This window comes from Grammomys surdaster, unplaced genomic scaffold, assembly GCF_004785775.1.
Source record: "Grammomys surdaster isolate TR1022 unplaced genomic scaffold, NIH_TR_1.0 232, whole genome shotgun sequence".
Taxonomy (NCBI): Eukaryota; Metazoa; Chordata; class Mammalia; order Rodentia; family Muridae; genus Grammomys; species Grammomys surdaster.
In genome coordinates this window covers 1,415,369-1,437,544 of record NW_021604677.1, presented here as the reverse complement: position 1 = coordinate 1,437,544, position 22,176 = coordinate 1,415,369, and the positions used below count along the sequence as shown (strand labels likewise).

The 22,176-nt window shown below is 34.3% G+C and overlaps 1 protein-coding gene across 2 annotated transcripts in view; it reads right to left on the bottom strand.

The window, feature by feature from the left end:
- Positions 1-22,176, bottom strand: part of Ascc3 (activating signal cointegrator 1 complex subunit 3) — a 266,934-nt gene that overhangs the window by 120,451 nt on the left and 124,307 nt on the right. For both annotated transcript variants that reach the window (XM_028773626.1, XM_028773627.1), the window contains exons 20-27: positions 21,238-21,414; positions 14,099-14,324; positions 12,398-12,552; positions 10,083-10,181; positions 8,823-8,991; positions 4,434-4,654; positions 1,917-2,002; positions 109-275 (exon numbers count right to left, since the gene is read on the bottom strand). In XM_028773626.1, coding sequence (XP_028629459.1) covers positions 109-275; positions 1,917-2,002; positions 4,434-4,654; positions 8,823-8,991; positions 10,083-10,181; positions 12,398-12,552; positions 14,099-14,324; positions 21,238-21,414 — 1,300 coding nt within the window. The remainder of the gene's footprint in view (positions 1-108; positions 276-1,916; positions 2,003-4,433; positions 4,655-8,822; positions 8,992-10,082; positions 10,182-12,397; positions 12,553-14,098; positions 14,325-21,237; positions 21,415-22,176) is intronic.

Genomic DNA, 22,176 nt, shown 5'->3' with positions numbered 1-22,176 from the left:
CATATCCAATTATTTATCAATGATATGACATTAATAAAATAATATTTTACTAAATGTCTTATTAATGTTTAAGTTTTATAAAATTCTATTTCAGCTGCGTGAACCTACCTAGTAGATGGATCTCATCTATGATGAGAATGTTGACCTGCTGGACGTAGCTCCTATTCTGCCAGCTTCGACTGACTCCATCCCACTTTTCTGGGGTTGTGACAATAAGGTCAGCCTGAGCAATGGATTTCATGTCTGGAGTCACATCCCCAGTTAGTTCAATAACTCTACAGAAAAATAAAATTGATTCTCAGGAAACATATAACCATAGACAGGCTAAAATACCTCTTTTGAAATAAGATTTTAAAATGTTTCACTTTCACTTGAAAATTTCTGAAATGAAACGGTTGCATTAACATGGAAAGGCACACAATAAAGGCACACAGAAATTCAAATCAATTATATGCAACTTATATATGATTTAAGTGTCAAGCTTTGCTTAATTTCACATAAAATAGTTTGTTATTTTTTCTTATTTTCTGGTTTTTCAAGACAGGGTTTCTCTGTATAGCCCAGGCTGTCCTGGAACTCACTCTGTAGACCAGGCTGGCCTCGAACTCAGAAATCCGCCTGCCTCTGCCTCCCAAGTGCTGGGATTAAAGGCGTGTGCCACCACTGCCCGGCTGTTTGTTATTTTACAAAGCCGAAGATATCTCCTTGTCCCACAGTGAAATAGACAAATGTCTATTCTCTTATGTCTAAATGTCTTATTCCCCCTTTCTCTTTCTCTTTTCTTTTTTTAGTTATCTTTAATCTTTTCTACTGTCCAGTCCTTACTCCTCCCAGTCCACCCTCCAACAGTTTCTCAACCCATTACTCCTCATGATGCCTATGCTAACTTTGAACTTAGGATGTAGCTAATAATGAACCTGCACTACTATCCTTTCTTCCTAAGAGTAGAGTTATGTGCCACACCACACATGACACTGTTAAAAAAATCTCTTTACTTAGGGTGTTATTTTGTTAGAGCATTAATTAAGAATAGCATTATTTGCAAGGTTAATTTATTTTCTTAAGACTGAAAATTCCTATAGGTAACAAAGAAAAACTGAAATTCACTGGGATATGAACAAGATCATAAAGGGCAATTAACTGCCACCTTTCTCGGCAAGGTGCAGGGGGTGTCTCAGCTCACAGTGAAAAAAAAAAAGGTTACCCATGAAAGTGTAGAAGACGAATGGACGAAACACATCGTTAAGTTTGGAGGTATTTCTAAAATTTTCAGTAATTATTCAACAATCTGTATTCAGACTCAGAAAAAAGAGAGTTTTTTTCCCCTCCAATAATAATGTTCCCACCACATATACTTAATTCTTTAATGTCTTGAGTTTTACATTTTACATATTATACTGCATATGTATATTCAGTATAATATACTGAACATATTCAAGCACATATTCAATTCTTTTTCTTCTTCCAATCTCTAGAGTTGTTGGTTCATTTACTACCTTGTGGTCATTCTTTTGTGGAGATATGGAAAATTCTGCATTTTACATGTGTACTATTATTTACTTGGAAGTGCACTATGGGCCATTCCAGTTGATAGCGGTGTTGCTGATAAGCAATGTTACAATAAGCAGTCTTGTCAAGGACTTAAAAATTACAGGCAAAATGCTTTTTAAGTAGTTTCTGGAAGTTATTTTCAATCATACCAAAGAAAAATTGATAACTTATTTTTGGAATAAAGATATTTTGGAAAAGATAGCATGCTAAATCAAAGTATTCATGGGATACAGATGTACGTATAGTAATAAATTTTTAAGTAAAATATGAAAATCACAGAGACTATCAAGAAGATTTATGTAGCTTTTAAGTTTGTTAGTCCCTTACATGCTTCAAAGCCTATTTTAATCAAAATAAGAACTTACTTTTTACCAAGTTTTTCTTCTATTCTAATTTTCCAATCATCCATTCTCTCACGTACTAGAGCTTTCAGGGGTGCAATATAAACTGCCTAAAAAGGAAACACAGACAAAAGGACTCGTAATAATAGCATCTTCGAATAAGAAATACAAAATTTGTCAGAAATAGAACAATGCAGATTTTAAAGTTCCCTTTAGCAATGAATATTGCACTGTTAAATTAATGAAGAGAAAACCATTAACTTTATATTTATATAAAACAAGACAACTAGGTATCATAAGCATCCTACTATAAAAGGATACATGTTATTTTAGACTATTTAAAAAATCAGATATTCTATGATGACATTATAGTGTAACATAAAGCAAACAATTATAAAATAATATACTATATATGAATAGAGTTTTAAGGACACAAAATATTTTCCTATATTTGGTATAGAATTTACATGAGCTTCATGGAATACTTGAGAAAAGTTAGTTACTAATTTTGAAGTTTAGAAGAGGAAACTAGCTGTTTACATTTCAGTGCAGACTGACATCAGTTATACATTTTAACTGTTTTACTATTTGGAAATACCACAAAATCGTCTTGGATAATCTAGACAAAGTGTAAAGTATTATATATGCCCAATCTTTGTTTTTAATGTTTTGCTATGTAGTTGAGCTGTTCAAGTGTACAATGTACTTTGAATGGGTCAACAACCAACTAACAGACTGAAAAGCAGGAGAGTAAAGTTATGCAAAAAAGACAAGGCACTTGATTGCAAAATCCTCAAAAAACCAAGTTAAACATTTCTGAAATCACAATCTCAAATTATTTCTACTTTCAATGTGAAATATGTGCATAATTTAAATCCTAAATTTAATAATGCACATAATGAAAATCCTAAAGACTAAATTATGTATATGAGGTCAAAGGAATAGTATTGACAAGTTCAGTGTCAGTGAATTCCTATTCCCTTTTTTTCTTTTGTATTTTCCTAGTTTCAGATTGCCGACTCCATGGAAGCAGAGAATGATGGTTACGAGAGATGGAAGTAGGGAATGGGAGATACTGTGCAAAGGTTTGACGCTTTACTTATATAGCATCAATAAAGTCTATAGACCTTATTACAGCATGCATTAAACCTGCTGTGCTAAGTACTAGAAATTTCCTAAGACTATATGTTAAGTGTTCTTACCACAGGACAACTATTTGAAGTGAATATATAAATTATTTTGATGGCTATAATCACTTCATAATGCATATGTACACTAAAACATCGCATATATATTTAAAATACAAGACAAGCCCTTAGAAACAGTGATCACGGGAGTGTTCATGGAATTTTGTTTATTGCCCGGCTTGTTCTTTGACTATTTGTGCTTACTGTCTTGCTTGTTCCTCGACTATTTGCATCTATTGTATTGTTAGTCTCTCAACCTTGGACTGACCTTAATACTTACATGTAATTAAAATGGTATAAAAGCAAAAAGGAGGGGGGATGGGATGGGGGTTCCAGGGAGGGGAAATGGAAAAAGGGGATGACATCAGAAATGTAAATAAATATCTAATTTAAAAAAAAAAAGAAAAAAAAAAAAAAAAAAAAAAAAGAAACCCTATATGAGCCCTGCCCTTTGTTTAATTCCCTGCTGTCCACTTTGGGAAGCAGAGGCAGCCAACCTTCAAGACATCCCTCCACACCTCGGATCCTCCCAATAAATCAATCTCTTTTACGAGATTTGCTTCTCATTGGAAGGAAAGCAGCAAAAGAAGAAAAGAGAAGAAGTGGAGCAGGGCTGAGGCTCCTGAACTTCTCAGCTCAGCTGAGGATTCCCTCCCCTAGGAGCTGCAACACCTCTGCTGAAGCTGCTCCTCTGAGAGCTGTGTGGTTTCTGGGTTCCTGTGTCTCAGGATGTCCTCCCATTGGGACACTGTTTCACTTCAGAGTTGTGTGGATCCTGGGCTTCTGAGTTCCAGGACACCTTTCCATCTGATCAGGAAGTCCAAAATTGCTAGGAATGAAGGTCAGCTCTCTTAGTTTCTTTTTAGTAGGTATACATAAATAATTTTTTGTATAATTTTTTTGTGCCATTTGTAATGGCATAAAATTAAAAAAAAAAGAAATTATTTGGGGAAGTAATTAACATTATAATAGCATTTAGAACAATGTATAATACCTCTTCATATTTCTTTTACATAATCAAATTACTCTTAAAGTAGTAGTGTTTCCTTCATATCCAAATTAATTGTGGGTTTCTATGTATCTTATGTTCATGGGTATGAACCAGGTGTTTTATCATAGACCTACCAGTGAGTTGTAAATATAACAGGGGAAATAATCAATTAGAGAGCTACAAATTAGAGGTAATTTTTTTTCCACCAAGGAATTTATTCTAATACTAATGAGGCTCCTTAGGAAATTCTTTGCCAGTAAATAATCTCTGCGGGAACTGACAATATATTTAGTATATTCTAGTATTGAAAATAAGACTGTCTTCTTGGATCAACTATAAACATGACTGACTCTGTGAACTGACCTTTGAAGTGGGATACTTGTTGAAGACTCTGAAAATAGCTAGTTCAGCTGCAACTGTCTTTCCAGATCCAGTGGGGGCTCCAAGCAGGACATTACAGTCTGTGTGATACAGTGTGTGGAATATCTGTGTCTGTACTGGGTTGAAGTGGCTGAAGTTATATAGAGCTTCATATGCTTTGCTCCCCAAAGCTGTGACAGGTAAAGGCTGAAGGTCCAATAATTCTGAAAAACATAACAGGTACTGCTGTGAAACCACTTAAAACAAAACAAAACAAAACAAAACAAAACAAAAAACAACCAACCAACCAAAAACTATTCACTGAATTTCAAACAATAAAAAGAATCTTTAATTCTTACACACCAGTAACCTTTTTACCCATTTGTCACATCCTAGTAGCACGCTGAATGCTTTTCTAGAAGGTTCTTGTGAAGCAACTGGGTCTTTCTCTATCAATTGGAATGAAACTTAAAAACAAGATCCTGAGAGTACTCATGTTATAGAACAAAACTACATCTATTTTAATGCTTTAATAAAACAAAATACCACCTACAAACTTGAAGTACAATAAGGTTCACCAACAAATTAATTATGATCGGTTGAACACTGCCATGGTAGAGCTGTGACATAAGCCACTGCTGTAGCTAACAAGAACTTAAGAAATTGTAATGCAGGAAATAACTGAAAAGAACAAAATTTGCCCTGAGAAAACCATCAAAGAAAATAGATTTAGTCCTTTTCCATCAAAGGACTAGAGACCCAAGGAATTAGAATTTAAAACAATTTAGAGAGATAGTTACACATCTAACTGCATACCTCTAAGTAACAAGACTTCTTATTTTCCCACTTTCTAGACATCTATCATTTAAAACACTGTGGAATTATTGTCCAGATTGTTACACAGGTGATGTTTATTTCAAGTTTAGATAAGACTGAATTTAAAAGTTTAGCAAGAGAACATAGTCCTCTTCAATTGGAGAAAGAGTTGATGGGAGGAGAGGAGCTTGTGGAAGGACTAGGAGGAGGAGAGGGTAAACTGTGGTTGGGATGCAAAAATCAATCAATTAAACAAATAAAAAAGGAAAAAGAAGCAGAGGGAAAAACAGTAAAAAAAAAAAATGTAACATATGGTTAATTTTCATCTTAAAGGTCTACCTAAAAGATAAAAAGCTAATTCTTGATTACTGCTTGACTCTACTGTTAGTCAAGAGCTATGTGAATGTTATCCATGTCAGATTAGAACTGCTTCAATCTTTTGTAAAACTGTAAATCAAGAAGAGAAAGAAGAAAGGAGAAAGAAAGGAACTCAAGTTTGCAATAATAATGCACAGATAGGTTTTAAAGAATACAAAAATCAATCACTGTGCATGACAAGTAGACAATTACTCTCTGTTCAATCCAGATACTAACTGTATTTCAATGACTCTGCTTGATTCATTAATATGATTATATATACAATGAGTCAAATATACATTGGGATCATTGAATTATCTCTTGTACACTTTGAATATCAATTGAGATATCACAATGGTAAATTTTTGGTTTTGAAACTGTAGTAAAAAAAAGTAAAAAACAAGCAGACAAACAAAAAAAGAAAATGTAGTAAAAATGAGATATTAAATACATAAATTGATATCTGCTTCATTGCTTAACTGTGAAATAATTAAACATTAAAATATAATGATGATATACTATAAAATTAAGCATATTAGTTAAAAATGTGTTAATGTCAAAATATTTATTTTAAATGAAAACACTAGACATTTTACATATTTTATTATAAAATTCTGGATAGTATATACAATGAAAGATGAAAGTAACAGAATGTTCACTGTTTGTGAGAAGATTATGACACTGGTACTATCACATCTCTTTCTTTTGCTGTTGATAAATCATTCTCTTCCGTTAAGATATCAAAGAGGAACTGGGCTGTCTATGGAGTCTTTTGAGGTAAACAAACTAAATGAAAAAGGTTCATATTTGACCAAAATGGCAAAGATAAGTCATATCAAAGCCTATTTTTTCACTATCCATAGGACTGTAGTGAGATAATTAAATAACCAGAAGATGTTTCAACATACAACAGGGACACATGTTCCACCATGTTCATAGCAGCCTTATTTATAATAGCCAGAAGCTGGAAAGAACCCAGATGTCCTTCAACAGAGGAATGGATACAGAAAATGTGGTACATTTACATAGTGAAGTACTACTCAGCTATAAAAAAACAATGAATTCATGAAATTCTTAGGCAAATGGATGGAACTAGAAAATATCATCCTGAGTGAGGTAACCCAATCACAAAAGAACACACATGGGATGCACTCACTGATTATTGGATATTAGCCCAAAAGCTAGCAGTGGCCAAGATACAACTCACAGACCATACGAAGCTCATGAAGAAGGAAGATAAAGTGTGGGTGCTTAGGTCCTTCTTAGAAGGAGTAACAAAATACTCATGGGAGCAACTACGAAGACAAAGTGTGGAACAGAAACTGAAGGAGGGGCTGTCCGGAGACTGCCCCAACTGGGGATCCATCCCATGTGCAGTCACCAAGAGCAGACACTGTTGTGGATGCCAGGAAGTGCATGCTGACAGGAGCCTGATATAGCTGTCTCCTTAGAGGCTCTCCCAGAGCCTGACATATATAGAGGCAGATGCTGGCAGCTAACCATTGAACTGATCAAGGAGTTTCCAATGGAAAGGTTAGAGAGAAGACTGAAGGAGTTGAAGGGGTTTCCTGCCCCATGGGGAAAGCAACAATACCAACCAGCCAGAGCTCCCAGGGTCTAAAGCACCAGCCTGGGAGCACATAGGGAGGGATCCATGGCTCCAGCTGTATATGTATGAGAGGATGACCTTGTCATGCATAGGTGGTAGAGGAAGTCCTTGGTCCCATGAAGGCTGGATGCCCCAGTGTGGGAGAATTCGAGGGCAGGGAAGTGGGAGTTGGGGGGCACACTTGCGGGGTGTCGGGGGGGGGGAATGGGGAAAGGGGATAACAACTGAAATGTAAATAAATAAAATATCCAAGAAAAAAAAAAAGAGATGGCTCAGCAGTTAGGAGGACCTAGGCTCTGTTCCAAACACCCACATGGCAGCTAACAACTGTCAGTAACTCCAATTGCTGAGGACTGTATGCACGCACTGCATGCTGGTGATGTACATGTTCAGACATACATGGAGGTAAAACATCCATACACATAAAATAATAAATAAATAACTGAACAGCCAAAAAATAATCAAAAGTAGCCTTTAATTATGAAATGTTAGAGAGTTTTTCCCTCTTGAATAATTATACTAAAAGTTAAGATTTTTAGTCATCTATCAAATAAGCTAAGATTCTCTAGAAATCAACATACCTGAACTATTTATTTTCAAAGAGAAGAAAGAAAAATAATACACTGGTTAATTTAAAAGCCTCAGAAAAAAAATTGATGTAGATTTCATGGAGCATTTGAAATTCATCATAAACGTTTATTCATAAACATTTTCAGGTTTTACAAACCAACATAAGAAGGCATTAGTTTCTCGTATCAAAATCCGACATGAAGTTTTACAAATGACAACAACGAAAAACCTTTTGGGACATGTTGCCACTAGCTGCCATAAAGCATGGGAGAAAATTGATGTGAAGGTTCCATGCTATTTGCAGTATGTGATCTCACAGGGGTATTTGTAAATCCATTCCAGAATAAGGCAACACAACCAACCAAAAAAAAAAAAAAAGACTTAAAACAAATACAACCAAAGAAACAAAACATAACGTTTTAGTAGTAAAACATTTTAGATACTGAATAACATCAATGAGATAAACCAATATCCAGAACTAAATAATGGTGATTTAGCATACATACTGCCATACCTGATCTTATAATCCAAAATCTTAAATACCTGAAATACTATCTCAAATGCTTCAGAGGATCCATAGTAAAAACATTTGAATAAGAAAGCAAAACGAGGAAGAAATGATAGTAAGAATATAAAGTAGAGTTCATGAAAATGCAGCCAGGAAGCGTCGCCCTCATCAAGTCTATCAAAACCAGCCCAATGTAATACTTTTTAAACTAAAAAATTAAGGCACCAATTAAACTCTATCCAATTTTTGTTTAAGTCCTTCCTACCAGTACCTTATGAGAAACATAACTACTCATAATAAATATGTTAAATATAAAGACAAATTCAACAAAAACAAAATTTTATGCCTATAAACCAGGTACACTAAAAATAGGTTTCTTCTAAAAAATATCTTTCCAAACTATATTATTATATATTTTGAATTTATTATATAATTTGAAAGAATAGCATAAGCATAAATGCTTTTTAACATTAAATAAAACTAATTTGGGTGGGGTGTAGAGTAATGATTCAAATCAGTAAGTCATCTTTACCTGTATGGGGAGGATGTCTCTCTGGTAGAATCAGATGCTGAAAGTTGATAATGCAAACAGCTTCAGCTCCTAGCCATCTATCAGACACTGCTCGAATGTAGTACTGAGAGGGCAAAGGCTCAAAAATAGGGATTGTAAATACCAGAAGTTGAGCTTCTTTATTGATAACCTGGTATGAAATAAAGTCTCAGGTCAGCATGAGTCCTTCGATTTCTGTATAGGTCATGGCAGTCTACTGTTAAGAAAGCAGTACCTAGAGAAAATGTACTGACAAGAAGTACACTGGATTTTAAAAAGCTGAGATGAGTAGGTATTTCAGCACCTGTGTGACTCCCTTTAAGAACCTAATAGACTCTTAGAAGTTTATATACATTTTGTGCTTTTAACCATACATTTAAATGCTACCACTTTGCTTCATGTATCAAAATTATCCAAATATTATACACTCAATTACTTAACTTTTTTAAAAAAATTTTTAATTATTATACTAATATTTACCCAATGTTTCTGTTTAAGTCTACCAGTACTTTAAGAGAAATACAATTGCTTGTAACAAACATGTTTAATATAAAAATGAATTCAAGAAAAACTAATCTGATGCCCACATAAGACTTTTCAGCATGAAGTTTTCTTTTTCTCTTTAATAGCATGTGAAACTACACCATTCAAAGACAGTGCACGAAAATAAGTATTTTAAAAATTAATTCTGATTATTTTTGAGATTCTAATATAATTAACATCATTTACCCCTTCCCCTTAACTTCCCTCAAAACCTTCTCATATACTCTTTGCTCTCTTTAAAATTCATGGCCTCTTTTCTCATCAATTGTTACCTACATGTATATGTATGTGTAAATATTCCAAAATATATAAGTACAACCTGCTCAGTCAGTATACTACTACTTGAAGGTATTTTTCAGGGCTGAACTAATTCTTTTATCAGTGATTTGTAAAGAATTTTCACTAAGTGAGTCAATGTTTTCACTATTCTATGTATATATCACCTAATATTTACTTATTTCACCTACTTTTCATATTATACAACCCTGGAAGACATAACCTAAATTGTAATTAAAGTTTGCAAACAATGATCACATTGATTCACCAATGTCATACATCCTTTAAAACAACAGAGACAGAAATAATAAGGAAGCTTTAATGGAATGATATCACTGAGAAATAAAATAAGTTCCACAAACTGTTTGGATTTTCTCTTCATGGTAGCAAAATAAGGGAATAACCTAATAATTATTTATTTACCTGTTTTTTAAGAGCTAGAAAGTACTCCGAGTGATAAATATGGTCATTTGTAGGATCTTCTACCCAAATCCACCATGGTTCCCCTACTGTTCCATGGACCTAGAACAGAAGTATTACAGTTCTTATAAATACCACAGTTTAAGACAGGCTGTTTTTACACTCCTGTCTTTAGCTACTTGCTATTATATAGTTTAGTAGTTTACTTAAAGTATAAAAGGAAACAATATATTTACAATGCTGCACAACTATAGTCATAATATAATTTTCTAACCTCCAGAGGAAACAAATGCATTCACTAGCCAAAACTATTCACTACAGATTTCCTATTCTGCATATTTAAAAGAAATGGAATCATAGACTTTTATGACTGACTTTTTAATGATTCAGTATCAATCAATACTTCACTCCTTGTTGTCAATCAATGTTTCACTGGATAAATAGGCCATATTTTGTTTATCCATATCAGCCTTATTCCCTTTACAAGGTCTAATATTGCCCCATATTCATTTCTTACCAAGACACCTGGACAGTTCTGATTCTCATATGATAGTCAGTTCATGAAATTCTCCTGATAGTAAAGGAAAAACCCATGACAAATACAGGCTGAAACTATGCTGTAGGCTGAGGGAGTAGGGATGTGTTTACTTGCTCACTTAAATATTTATATTTGGGAAGAGAAGTATAAAACATGTGGTAAGCACTCAACAGTAGCAGCAAAACAGAAATGAAAGGACCCTGGACCTTGAAACACTGCATCATCTACTCTACTTGTGGATCTTTTACTGCACAAGATTATACACTGTCTATCTTCTCTGCTTTAGTTTCAGTTTTTTAATGTTGAAGATTCTAACATTCTACATGAGAGCATTAACTAGAGGGTTATTATGGATGTTAGCATAAGGTAACAAAAAATAACAATAAATAATAAAACAATAAAAGTTTCATTTTTCCATAAACAAGCATAAAACTTAAAATTCTAAACACGATTTTTCAGGTTAACTATACTTTTGTATGTTGTACAAAATTCTATCTTTAGAGAAATATTAAAGCAAAGTGGTATTACTATCACTTTTCCTCAGAAAATTTGAGAATACCAATCATTATTATGTATATTTAAAAATTAGGAAATTCTAGGACTCAGAAGTTTGAGTGCCTTATGTCACTGCAGATAAGCATAGAATAGTGATTTTACAACATGTGGTTGGATAATATTCATTCACTCATATTTAGTTTGATTCTTACAATAAGTATGAGGGTAAAACACAGATATATGTCAATTACTGAATGACTGGTGTTCTCTATGGATCTATTCCAAGCAGAAAGATTCTGACTTGCTTTTACATTTATAATTTCTATCACATTGATTGGTTCAAGAAATATTAACTAAATAGAAAGATAATTCAGAGTTTAATTATTACATAAGAGTTTATTTTGCCTTGAAAGAAATATTTAGTAGCCCAGGCTGGTCTGAAACTCACTGTGCTGAGTTCTGGCACTGTGGGATATGCTAGTTAGTACACCTATTTCACGTGGCACTAGGAATCAAGCTCACGACTGAAAATACCAACAGTGCTGCAGCACCAACCCTAATGTTAGGATTTAAATTATATATGGTTTTAAATAGGAAATAATGCATGAGGCATTAAAAAAAAAAAGAATGTGAGGAACCAAGGGAAAGACATCTTGAAGAAGATTTATGTATAATACTATTACTATATGTAGTAGTAAAATGAAAAAGATGAAACATCTATTAGTCATGGCTAATGCTACATTTGAATGTCACTGAGGAAGGAACCTCAATATCAAAGAAACTCATAACAAGGAAGAAAATATAGACTGTTTTTCCTACTAGCCTAAAGTTTAAGAAAAAGAGGCAACGGTAATTTTGTAATACTGATATTTAAAATGTCTGTTAGCAAACAGAATACCAAATTAGTGGCTAGCTTAAATGACAAAGAAGAAATGGTGAAAATGTTAACATGGAAAACATGGAAGAACATAAAACATATGGCCCAGTTTAGGGAGCTCCATCTACTGACATGTAATACATTGTTGAAACTGGAAATTCTGTAGATGCTGAAAGATCTCATTTGTTGACACGTCAATATACCACATTTTATACTAGTATAATGATGCCAATTAAGACATATTTCTTATACACACACACAAAGAGCGAGAGCGAGAGAGCAAGAGAGCGAGAGAGAGAGGTTGATTTTCCATATGTCTTTGGGATAACTTAAGAAGGTTTGGTGGAGCATGCAGTAGAGACGCTCAAGAGTCTCCACTAAAATGGATTTAGGTGTTTCCATCTGTACCTGATCATTCCAAGAGAAATCAGGGTGGATGTTCAGTGATACTCGGAGGACAGTCCGTGTGATGGGCTGAATGGAAGCTTCCATTGTAACAGAAGGAATTTGATGGACACACTGTTTGACCTTCAGTCCAATATTCACATGATGCAAAATGTGACCTGAAAGGAAAGTATCACATAGAAAAAAATGTGCCCTGAATAATCTGACTTGTAAATGAGATTAAAGAGCCGGCGATTTTACTGCTTGTTTTATGATTTGCTATGTAAAATAGCTGACATTCTTGACCTGGCATGTTTGAATATTTTGTAATAGTTAACTTGAATTAGCAATTCATAGCATAGAAACTCAGTATTGAGGTTTCTTTAGGTATTAATAGGGTTCTGAAAATTGCTAAGCCTTGATACTGACTGAATAACTATAAAGAAACACACTTCTTTCTAGCTCAGTTTTATGACACAGTATGGAATTATGAAGTATTTTGAGAAAACAAGTCATTTCAGAACTTTTTACAATAATGGAAATGTTTCAGTAAAATCAAACACAATTCACTCATCCATATACAATTCCTGAAATACAAAGAAAAAGTATAAATTATAGTCTATTAGCATAATTTAACTACTTATACTTATTTTCATAATCATTCTAAAACTCAGATATGTGTGGAAGTAGGATATTACAAAATATAAATGTAACTGACTATACATAAATGTGACTCATTTTAGCAAGTGAAACTAGACTACACTTTCTACTATCACGATTATCTTATCTCTTAAACAAAGAAGTTTTTTGAAGGTCACACATTATTGAATCAAATACTTCAACCTTAACTAAATTTGAAATTAAAGCTAATAACTCCTATTTAAAAAATACACATTTACTATATTTTCTTAAATTCCTTTTTTAACAATCACATTCCTTTCTATTGATGTTCTCCTGTTATTATTCTATCAAAAATATCCTTCAATTGTAAGTGTAAAAAAGCTCTTAGTCTCTCTTAATAACCCTTGGATTCTGACAGCAGCAGTCCTTGTGAGGCAGCCTACCTCCCTGCAGGGACAGTATCCATACTATTCAGGAGCAAAGTATTTACTTACATTACATACTTTGCAATAAAATGTTAAATCTCATGGAAATATACATGGCAAGGACTTTTCAATATTATGTGGAAAAAGAAAACAAATTCTATGTATAGAATGGTATCAACTGGGCTTAAATATGTGGATTGTATAATTAAAATTGCTAAACTCTGGTGAACTGCAAAGCTTATAAATAAATCCTTATTTATTTTACCACTGATAAAGCAGGGGATTTCTAGTTCTCTACTATTTGCCTATACTCTCGGGTACCATACACAATTTTAAAACAAAATTTAAAATTTAAAAAAAAATTAAAATGGCTGATATACATGATAAAATTTATTCAAATTAATTAAATATTGAATTTAACTGTGAATGGACATCATCAAATGATTCTCATCATTTATGGATAAGAGTCTATATATAAAAAATTAAACATTAAATCATATACACTCCATTATAATTACTAATTTAGTCAAGTTATTTAGCATAATCTGGAAATCTGTTTTTATTTTGCTTAGTTAGGCAAAAATGATTTCATAAATACTGTCAACAATATCTTAATTTGGAAATATAGCATATTAAATACATAGTTAAATACATGGAAAGATTTTTGATACCTTCTTACCTATTTCATCTTTTCTCATGTCTTTGAGCTTATCCACAGTAAGGTTTTTTTCTTCTAATCTTGTTAGAATGTGTGGAGGTAACACAGAAAATTGTCTCAAAGGGCTAGCCCAACCCCAGAGTCTCTTGTCAATGACTTTACTAAGATTCAAAAGCCTGTAGGTCATGGTAGGCCAACGTTTCCTCAGTGCAATTTCAAAGAGAGCACGGACAATTCTAGCTGCATTCTGAAGAACAAAAGGGGAAGACAGACAGATTGATAACAAAACACTTTAAAATTCCAATAAATTTATTTTCCCACCTAGAGTCAGAAAGACAAATTAGAATGAAAACAGTCACATTACTATTGTGTGAATGTCACTTATTAAACTCTTAGAGGTCAGCCTATTTTTACATTCTTTGGAAGCTCTGCCTTACTTCCTCTAACCAAGAATGAAATAGGAAGAGACAAAAGGCAAACAAGGTAGATTACAGGCTATTCAGGTAGGAAAAATATAAGAGACTGGTTGACTTGTCCCTAAGAATATCATGAATTGATAAAGTTTTTACACAATTTACAGAAGAATTCAGGAAGTTTTTTTTTTTGGATGGCGAAATATTTTATTTTTTTAAATATATCAATTTTTTATTGGATATTTTATTCATTTACATTTCAGATGTCATCCCCCTCCCCATTTCTCCACCCCCTCAGAAACCCCATATTCCATCCCCCCTCCTCCTTTTTGCTTTTATAACATTATAATGACATGCATGTATTAAGGTCAGTTCTAGGTTGAGGGTCTAGCAATACAATAGATGCAAATAGTCAAGGAGCAAGCAGGACAATAAACACAAATAGTTAAAGAACAAGCAAGACAATAAACACAAATAGTCAAAGAACAAGCATAACATTAAACTCAATTCCGTGAATACTCCCGTGATCACTGTTTCTATGGGCTTATCAGGATGACCAAAGTATCTGAGCCTATTTCCTTGTCCAAGCCCAAAGTCATTTTCATGTCTGAAGCCTACTTCCTTGTTCTAGCCTAATATTTAGATTCCTGCCTGAAATTACTTCTTCGTTCTAGCCTAAGATTTAGATTCCTGCCTGAAATTACTTCTTTATTCTAGCCTAATGTCAGATTCCTGCCTGAAGCCCACTTCATTGTCCTTGGCCAATATCATATTCCTGCCAAGCAGCCAATTTCCTTGTCCTTGGCCCATGTCAGATTCTTGCCAAGCAGCCCCCAAAGCTCTTTACTTCTCCCTTTTTATTTCATAAACAAGACTGAGCCTGTCTTTGGTCATTCTGACAAGAATGCCTTCCTTACCTGTCATGGAATATGCATTATCAAAAGCAATGCAGTGCTGTCTTAGGTTGGTAAGACTCTGTGCAGAATCTTACCCATCCTTGGCTTGTCAGCCTGTTAATTTAATAACTCTGTCTCGGGGTTCATTTTCAGGTTCAAGCTATGTACTTTGGCTGCAAACATGTTGATGTTGTTAAAGAAAAGCATTAACACGATGGGCAGGAATAAAAGTATTCCCAGGACAAAAAGAGCTAGCATGATCAAGCTATAAATGTCATTCTTGAAGCTTGACCAAAATAGAAATACTGACCTCAGGCCATGGGTAATTTTATCTGCAGTATCTACCATATCAATGCTCAGTAGAGTAGCATTCTTTAAATTCATAAGTTCACTACGCAAAGTTAAAACATCCAGAGAGGTGTTAGAATTATGTCAAATACACTGCAAGTGTCTTTAAACTTTTCCTAATTATAATGATTACCACTGTAAATTTTAGAAAAAGAATCCAATAGTATTTGACATGACACTCAAGATAACTCCTTACCCTTAAATTTTGAACCTCCTTCCAATAATTTGAATAGGATAAAGAACATCAATCCATTTTTCCAAATACCTATTTAAATCCTCTTTTATATTCAACACATTAGTAACATTTTTTGCTAAATGATTAACAAAAGTAGCTGTCTTAACTTCTTGTGACATAGCAATTGCAGAAGCAGTGGTGCTAGCAATTAATGTAATTAAAGCTGTTATACCAGCAATAATCAAGCCCACTACCCTCTTGCTTTTTCTTAAAGCATGACTTATTTCTTCTAGTACTTGCAAGCTTCAGGAACATTTTTATTTCAGCCAGGAGTGAAATTCATGAGGGAAGGGTGACAAGGAAATACTAGTGAGTGGATTGGCCAATAATAAATTCCAATGGCCTCCTATAATACAAACATTATAATTAGCTTTACAAATAAAGCCCTCATTTAGTTTTCATAGAAAATATGTTATTGGCAGTAATATTTGATTTTACTGCAACCAAAGCTTGGAACAATTAACAATGGAGCAATATTATATAGCTATCTGCAGTTAGCATCTATTTGATGCCAGAAGTAAAGAACTCTGTTCAACCTTAACTCTTAAGATTGAAAGCTCAGTGGTATGTGGTAACTAAGTTGACTGACATATGAAACTTTTTAAAAATTACCGTAACATTTTGACTCCATTTGCTTTGTTGCCTTCCTTTATCATTAACTTTAGAGATTATTAAAGGTTTATCTTTTAAATGGTAATTTTTATTAAACTTCTTCTTCGATAAGTCCAAACATGTATACTGTGGTTACTCTCACCAAACCCCCTCTCCTACTCTATCAACACTGTCTTCCTGAAAGACCTTTTCTCACATTCATGTCATTTGATTAGTGACTCACTAAATTTTAGCAGGGCCATGAATATGCCTATGGGCTTTGGAACTGTCCACTGGAGCCTAGTGGGCTCCAATGTGGGTTCACTGAAGACAATGACTGCCCCTTTCACACATTCCAATAGTAGCCAATAGCTCATGAGGAAAGTGTAAGGTTGAATAGGTCTTTCTCTAATTTGAATAAATGACAGGCCCAGAGTTATACAAGCCCAAAAAAAGTAACTGCAGTTACTATGAGGTCATGATTACAATGGCTTTGTCACACAGTCAAAGTGTTCCATAGCCCTTCTCTCTTATCTTCAGGCTCAATTCTTTCTGCCTCCTCTTCCACAAACTGCTCTAAGTTTCATATGAAACAGTATAAATGTTTTGTTTAGGGGTGGGCACTCAATTACCACTTATTCTCTGCACTCTCAAAAGCTACAAGCGTCTGCATCCCCCCCCCCCCATTGCTCACTGCAGAGAGGAGCCTCTCTGATTAAGGATAAGGGTAGAATCCCAGTCATAATTACTGTTATCAAATGAAATGGCAGCAAGCCAGGCATGGTAGTCCGTTCCTTTAATCCTAGCAGTTGGGAGGCCACCCAAGTCTACAACATGACTTCCAGAATAGCCAGAGCTACACTGAGAACACTCTCTTTAAAAAAAAAAAAAATGGTTGTGGGGAAAAAGGACCTTATTCACTATTGGTTGAAGTGTAAACTGGTGTGGCCAATAAGGAAATCATTATGAAGTTTCCACAAAAAGCTAAAAACTAAATACCATATGACTTGCTACATTACTCCCTGACATATGCCAAGAAATCTATATCCTAGTACAGACACTCGTTCATCTTCACTGCTCCTCTATGCAAATGGTAGAAAATGGGATTACTTTACATATCAATATGTGTTAGTTAATTCCAGATATAGTCAAATTGATCCATATAGTCAATAATCTCCATCATATAATAATGAAAACATTATACAAGGACAATAAAATTTTATAAGGCTACAAAGAAAAATGAAGTCATGAATTTGTATGTAAATGAGTAAAACTGGAAGACTGATTTTTACAGTTCAGAACTTACGAGGTTTTCGAATTACCTATTGGCTTCTATATCTAAAAAAGAAGAGTGTTAAGTATAGACAATATTATAGTAAGAACTGACACATATTAAATATCCCAGTTTCTGTAAGGCAAAGGACACTGTCAATAGGACAAAACGACAACCAACAAATTGGGAAAAGATCTTTACCAATCCTACATCTGATAGATGGCTAATATCCAATATATACAAAGAACTCAAGAAATTAGACTCCAGACAACCAAATAACCCTATTAAAAAATGGGGTATAGAGCTTAACAAAGAATTTTCAACGGAGGAAACTCGAATGGCGAAGAAGCACCTAAAGAAATGTTCAGTATCCTTAGTCGTCAGGGAAATGCAAATCAAAACAACCCTGAGATTCCATCTCACACCAGTCAGAATGGCTAAGATTAAAAACTCAGGTGACAGTAGATGCTGGCGAGGGTGTGGAGAAAGAGGAACACTCCTCCATTGTTGGTGGGACTGCAAGATGGTGCAACCACTTTGGAAATCAGTCTGGCGGTTCCTCAGAAAATTGGACATAGCATTACCTGAGGATCCAGCTATACCACTCCTAGGCATATACCCAGAAGATGCTCGAACATATAACAAGGACATATGCTCAACTATGTTCATAGCAGCCTTATTTATAATAGCCAGGAGCTGGAAAGGACCCAGATGTCCTTCAACTGAGGAATGGATTCAAAGAATGTGGTATATTTACACAATGGAGTATTACTCAGCTATTAAAAACAATGAATTCGAGAGGTTCCTAGGTAAATGGATGGAACTAGAAGTTATCATCCTGAGTGAGGTAAGCCAATCACAAAAGAACACACATGGTATTCACTCACTGATTATTGGATATTAGCCCAGAACCTTGTAATGCCCAAGATGCAACTCACAGGCCACATGAAGCTCATGAAGAAGGAAGACGAAGTGGGGGTGATTCGGTCCTTCTTAGAAGGAGCAACAAAATACTCAAGGGAGCAAATATGGAGACAAAGCGAGGGACAGAAACTGAAGGAGGGGCATCTGAAGACCTTTCCACCTGAGTATCCATCCCATGTGCAGTTACCAAAGGTAGATGCTGATGTGGAAGTCAGGAAGTGCATGCTTATAAAGAGCCTGATATGGATGTCTCCTCAGAGGTCTGCAAGAGTCTGACATATTCAGAGGCAGATGCTCACAACTAGCCATTGAACTGATCATGGGGTTCCCAATGGAGGAGTTAGAGAGAAGGCCATTGGAGCTGAAAGGGTTTGTGGCCCCATGAGGAGAGCAACAATACCAACCAACCACAGCTCTCAGGGTCTAAACCACCAGCCTGGGAGCACTTAGGGAGGGATCCAGGGCTTCAGCTGCATATGTAAGAGTGGAGGCCCCTGCTGGGCATAGGTGGAAAGGCTGGACATCCCAGGGGGTGGGAATTTTGAGGGTGGGGAGGTGGGAGTGGGGTGGGTAGGTAGGGGTTACATTCTCAGAGAAGGAGGAGGAGGGTTGGGTGGGGGATGGGGTAAGGGGACAACATATGAAATGTAAATAAAACATCCCAAAAAAAAAAGAAGTATGCTTGAAATACAATTTTGAAAATTCTGAGAATAAAATAAATGAATAAATAAATAAATAAATAAATATCCCAAATGGCAATGGACCTTTAATTTTTAGAGAAAATGTGCATTTATCTTCTAAGAAACTATTTTTTCAGTATTAAATGCTTAAATAATGTTTAGATAGTTGTAGACTTTGTTGATACTCATTAGAAATTACAGAAATATATTTTACTATGTTCCAGAGTGCAAAGAAATAAGAATTTTGATTATTATAACTACCAAAACAAAATTTTCTACTTCATTCCCATTTGTTTTCATAAAAAGCAAAATATAAACTTGGCACAAACAACATATTTTAATATGAAATGATATAATAAAGGTGATGATAATGATGTAAAATGAGTGAACTGTGCATCTTAAAAGAATAGACACAGGCTCATTTAAAAAAAAAAAAACCATGAAATATATATTTGAATGTGTAACCGGGCATGTATTTGACAGTGTGTGCATGTAGGTTATAGGGCAATTGAGAGCATGTGGGTGCCAGAGACTGAACAGAGATCTGCAGCCTGAGTGCCCATGTGGCTTCCAGCCACAGAAACATGAGTCTTATAAAAGAGCCAGTTTGGAGAACTTGAAAATGTTTGTCTCTTCCTTTTATATAATCTGTGACGTTATCATGTTTTTTTTTTAAGTGAGAATAATTATATATATATATATATATATATATATATATATATATATATATATATATATATATATATATATATATAAAAACTGGTTACCAGTATATCTGAATTCCTGTTTTTAAATAGCTTCCATTTTCAGCTATTTCAAAGCCCTCATGCCTTATAATATTCATGTAACATATAAATGTTCTTTTTCTATATAAATTTGAAGAAAATTATGTACATAAAAGCCAAGAGTGGTGGTACTCCCCAGTGCAGGGAAAGGGAGGCAGAGGCAGGAGGATCTGTGTGAATTATTTTTATATGGCCACAGACTGGTTTACATAACTAATTTTCAGGTCAGCTAGCGCTGTTCATTCATTCACTTACTCCTCTTCCTCCTCTTCCTCCTCCTCTTCCTCCTTCCTTCTTTCTCTCTCTCTCTCTCTCTCTCTCTCTCTCTCTCTCTCTCTGTGTCTCTGCTGAGTCTCTGTGTGTGTGTATGAATGACAAAAAATGTAATACATTCTAAATGAGATTTTGTTTCAATTTTATCACATTAAGGGAGGCATTACTAAAAATATAATGCATGCTTAAGTGGAAAAAATACATGCTTTGTTTTATAAGGTATGTCTAACCGAAAGGCAAATAGTAACCACAGAAACTATGGTATTTTACTTTACTTCATTTTCTGCCTTAATTTAAGAGGTTATAAAGTAAAAGAGTTGTAGTTTAGGGAATAGTTGCCTTTCTCTTCTCAACTTTTAAGTATCAGTGGTAGAGAAGATCATTGGTTTTTTTTGTGTGTGTATTTTTTTTTTTTTAAATCACACAGGGTTTCACTATATAGTCCTAATTGGACTTGAACTCAGAGGTCTACTTAAGCTGTATGTTACAATACCTGTTAAGATTACCTATTTTCAAAGAGAGACCTAGCGAAACAAACATGTAGAACAAAATACATTCATTTACTCATATTTAACAGTGAGTTTGTCATAGCCAAATGGAAATCCAGTCCTGACACATGAGAAAGAATGCATAAATGATGGAAAGAGGTCTAAAATAAAATTGCAGTTGGCAGCAGTCTCAGTGTGCCTTGGATCAATTTAGTAGTCTTTAAAGCAAAATGGGAAGGGATTATGATTCTTACCTGGGCAACATATGCAGAATCTGATATGAGTGAGAAACTGTCCATCTCTCCTCGGCTAATGTAGGTCTGAAGTAGGATGTTTATTTTCCCATAACTATTTTCCACACCTCCTGGAGCTGAGAGTTCACAGAAATTGCTTAACAAGGCATCTAACTCTTCTATTTCTTCTTCTCTGACCTAAAAGAATTAATGTTTTTATAGTAATATTTTAGTTGAATTAATGAATATTTTATTGTTCAAATTAAACTTCACTTAATGTTTGTACTTTATATGACAATGCTTTCTATTTGTAGCACTAAAAATATTACTTTGCACACAAGTAGTTTTAAAATACAATGTGAAACTATCTTGAAGCTGATACAATTGCATTTTATTATTCATAACTAATATTAAAGTTGCAATTGACATATAAGAATTTTCTATGCCATAAAAATTAAATCATCTGACCTTATCCTTCAGTTGATGAGATTTCCTTTTTTATTTGATCAGAGTTAAACCTCTGCCCAACTGGATTAGAGCAAACTTGATTATCTTCAAATACATTCACTATAGTCACATATTTTTATAAGGCATAACACATTCACATCTTAAAGTTGTGAAGTATGCTGTTCAAAGTAATGAAGTTTTTACTGTTGAGATTAAATTAAAATATGGATAGTGCAAAAATATTCAAATCTAAATCTAATCATGCACGTATTTTGTATTTTCTTCAATGAACTTCACATTTTAATAGTTCAAAGGCTACCCATTAATACTATTTAATAGTTTCTCTCTCCTACCTCCCCATACACCTCTCTGAGACATGATTTCACTTTATAACTTGGCCTAGAACTTGCTATGGAGACAAGGATGGCTTCAAACTCAGAGATTCTCAGCCTCTGTCTCCTAAATGCTAGGACTAAAGGCATGTACTACTGCCCCAGATTCATTTGATTGTTT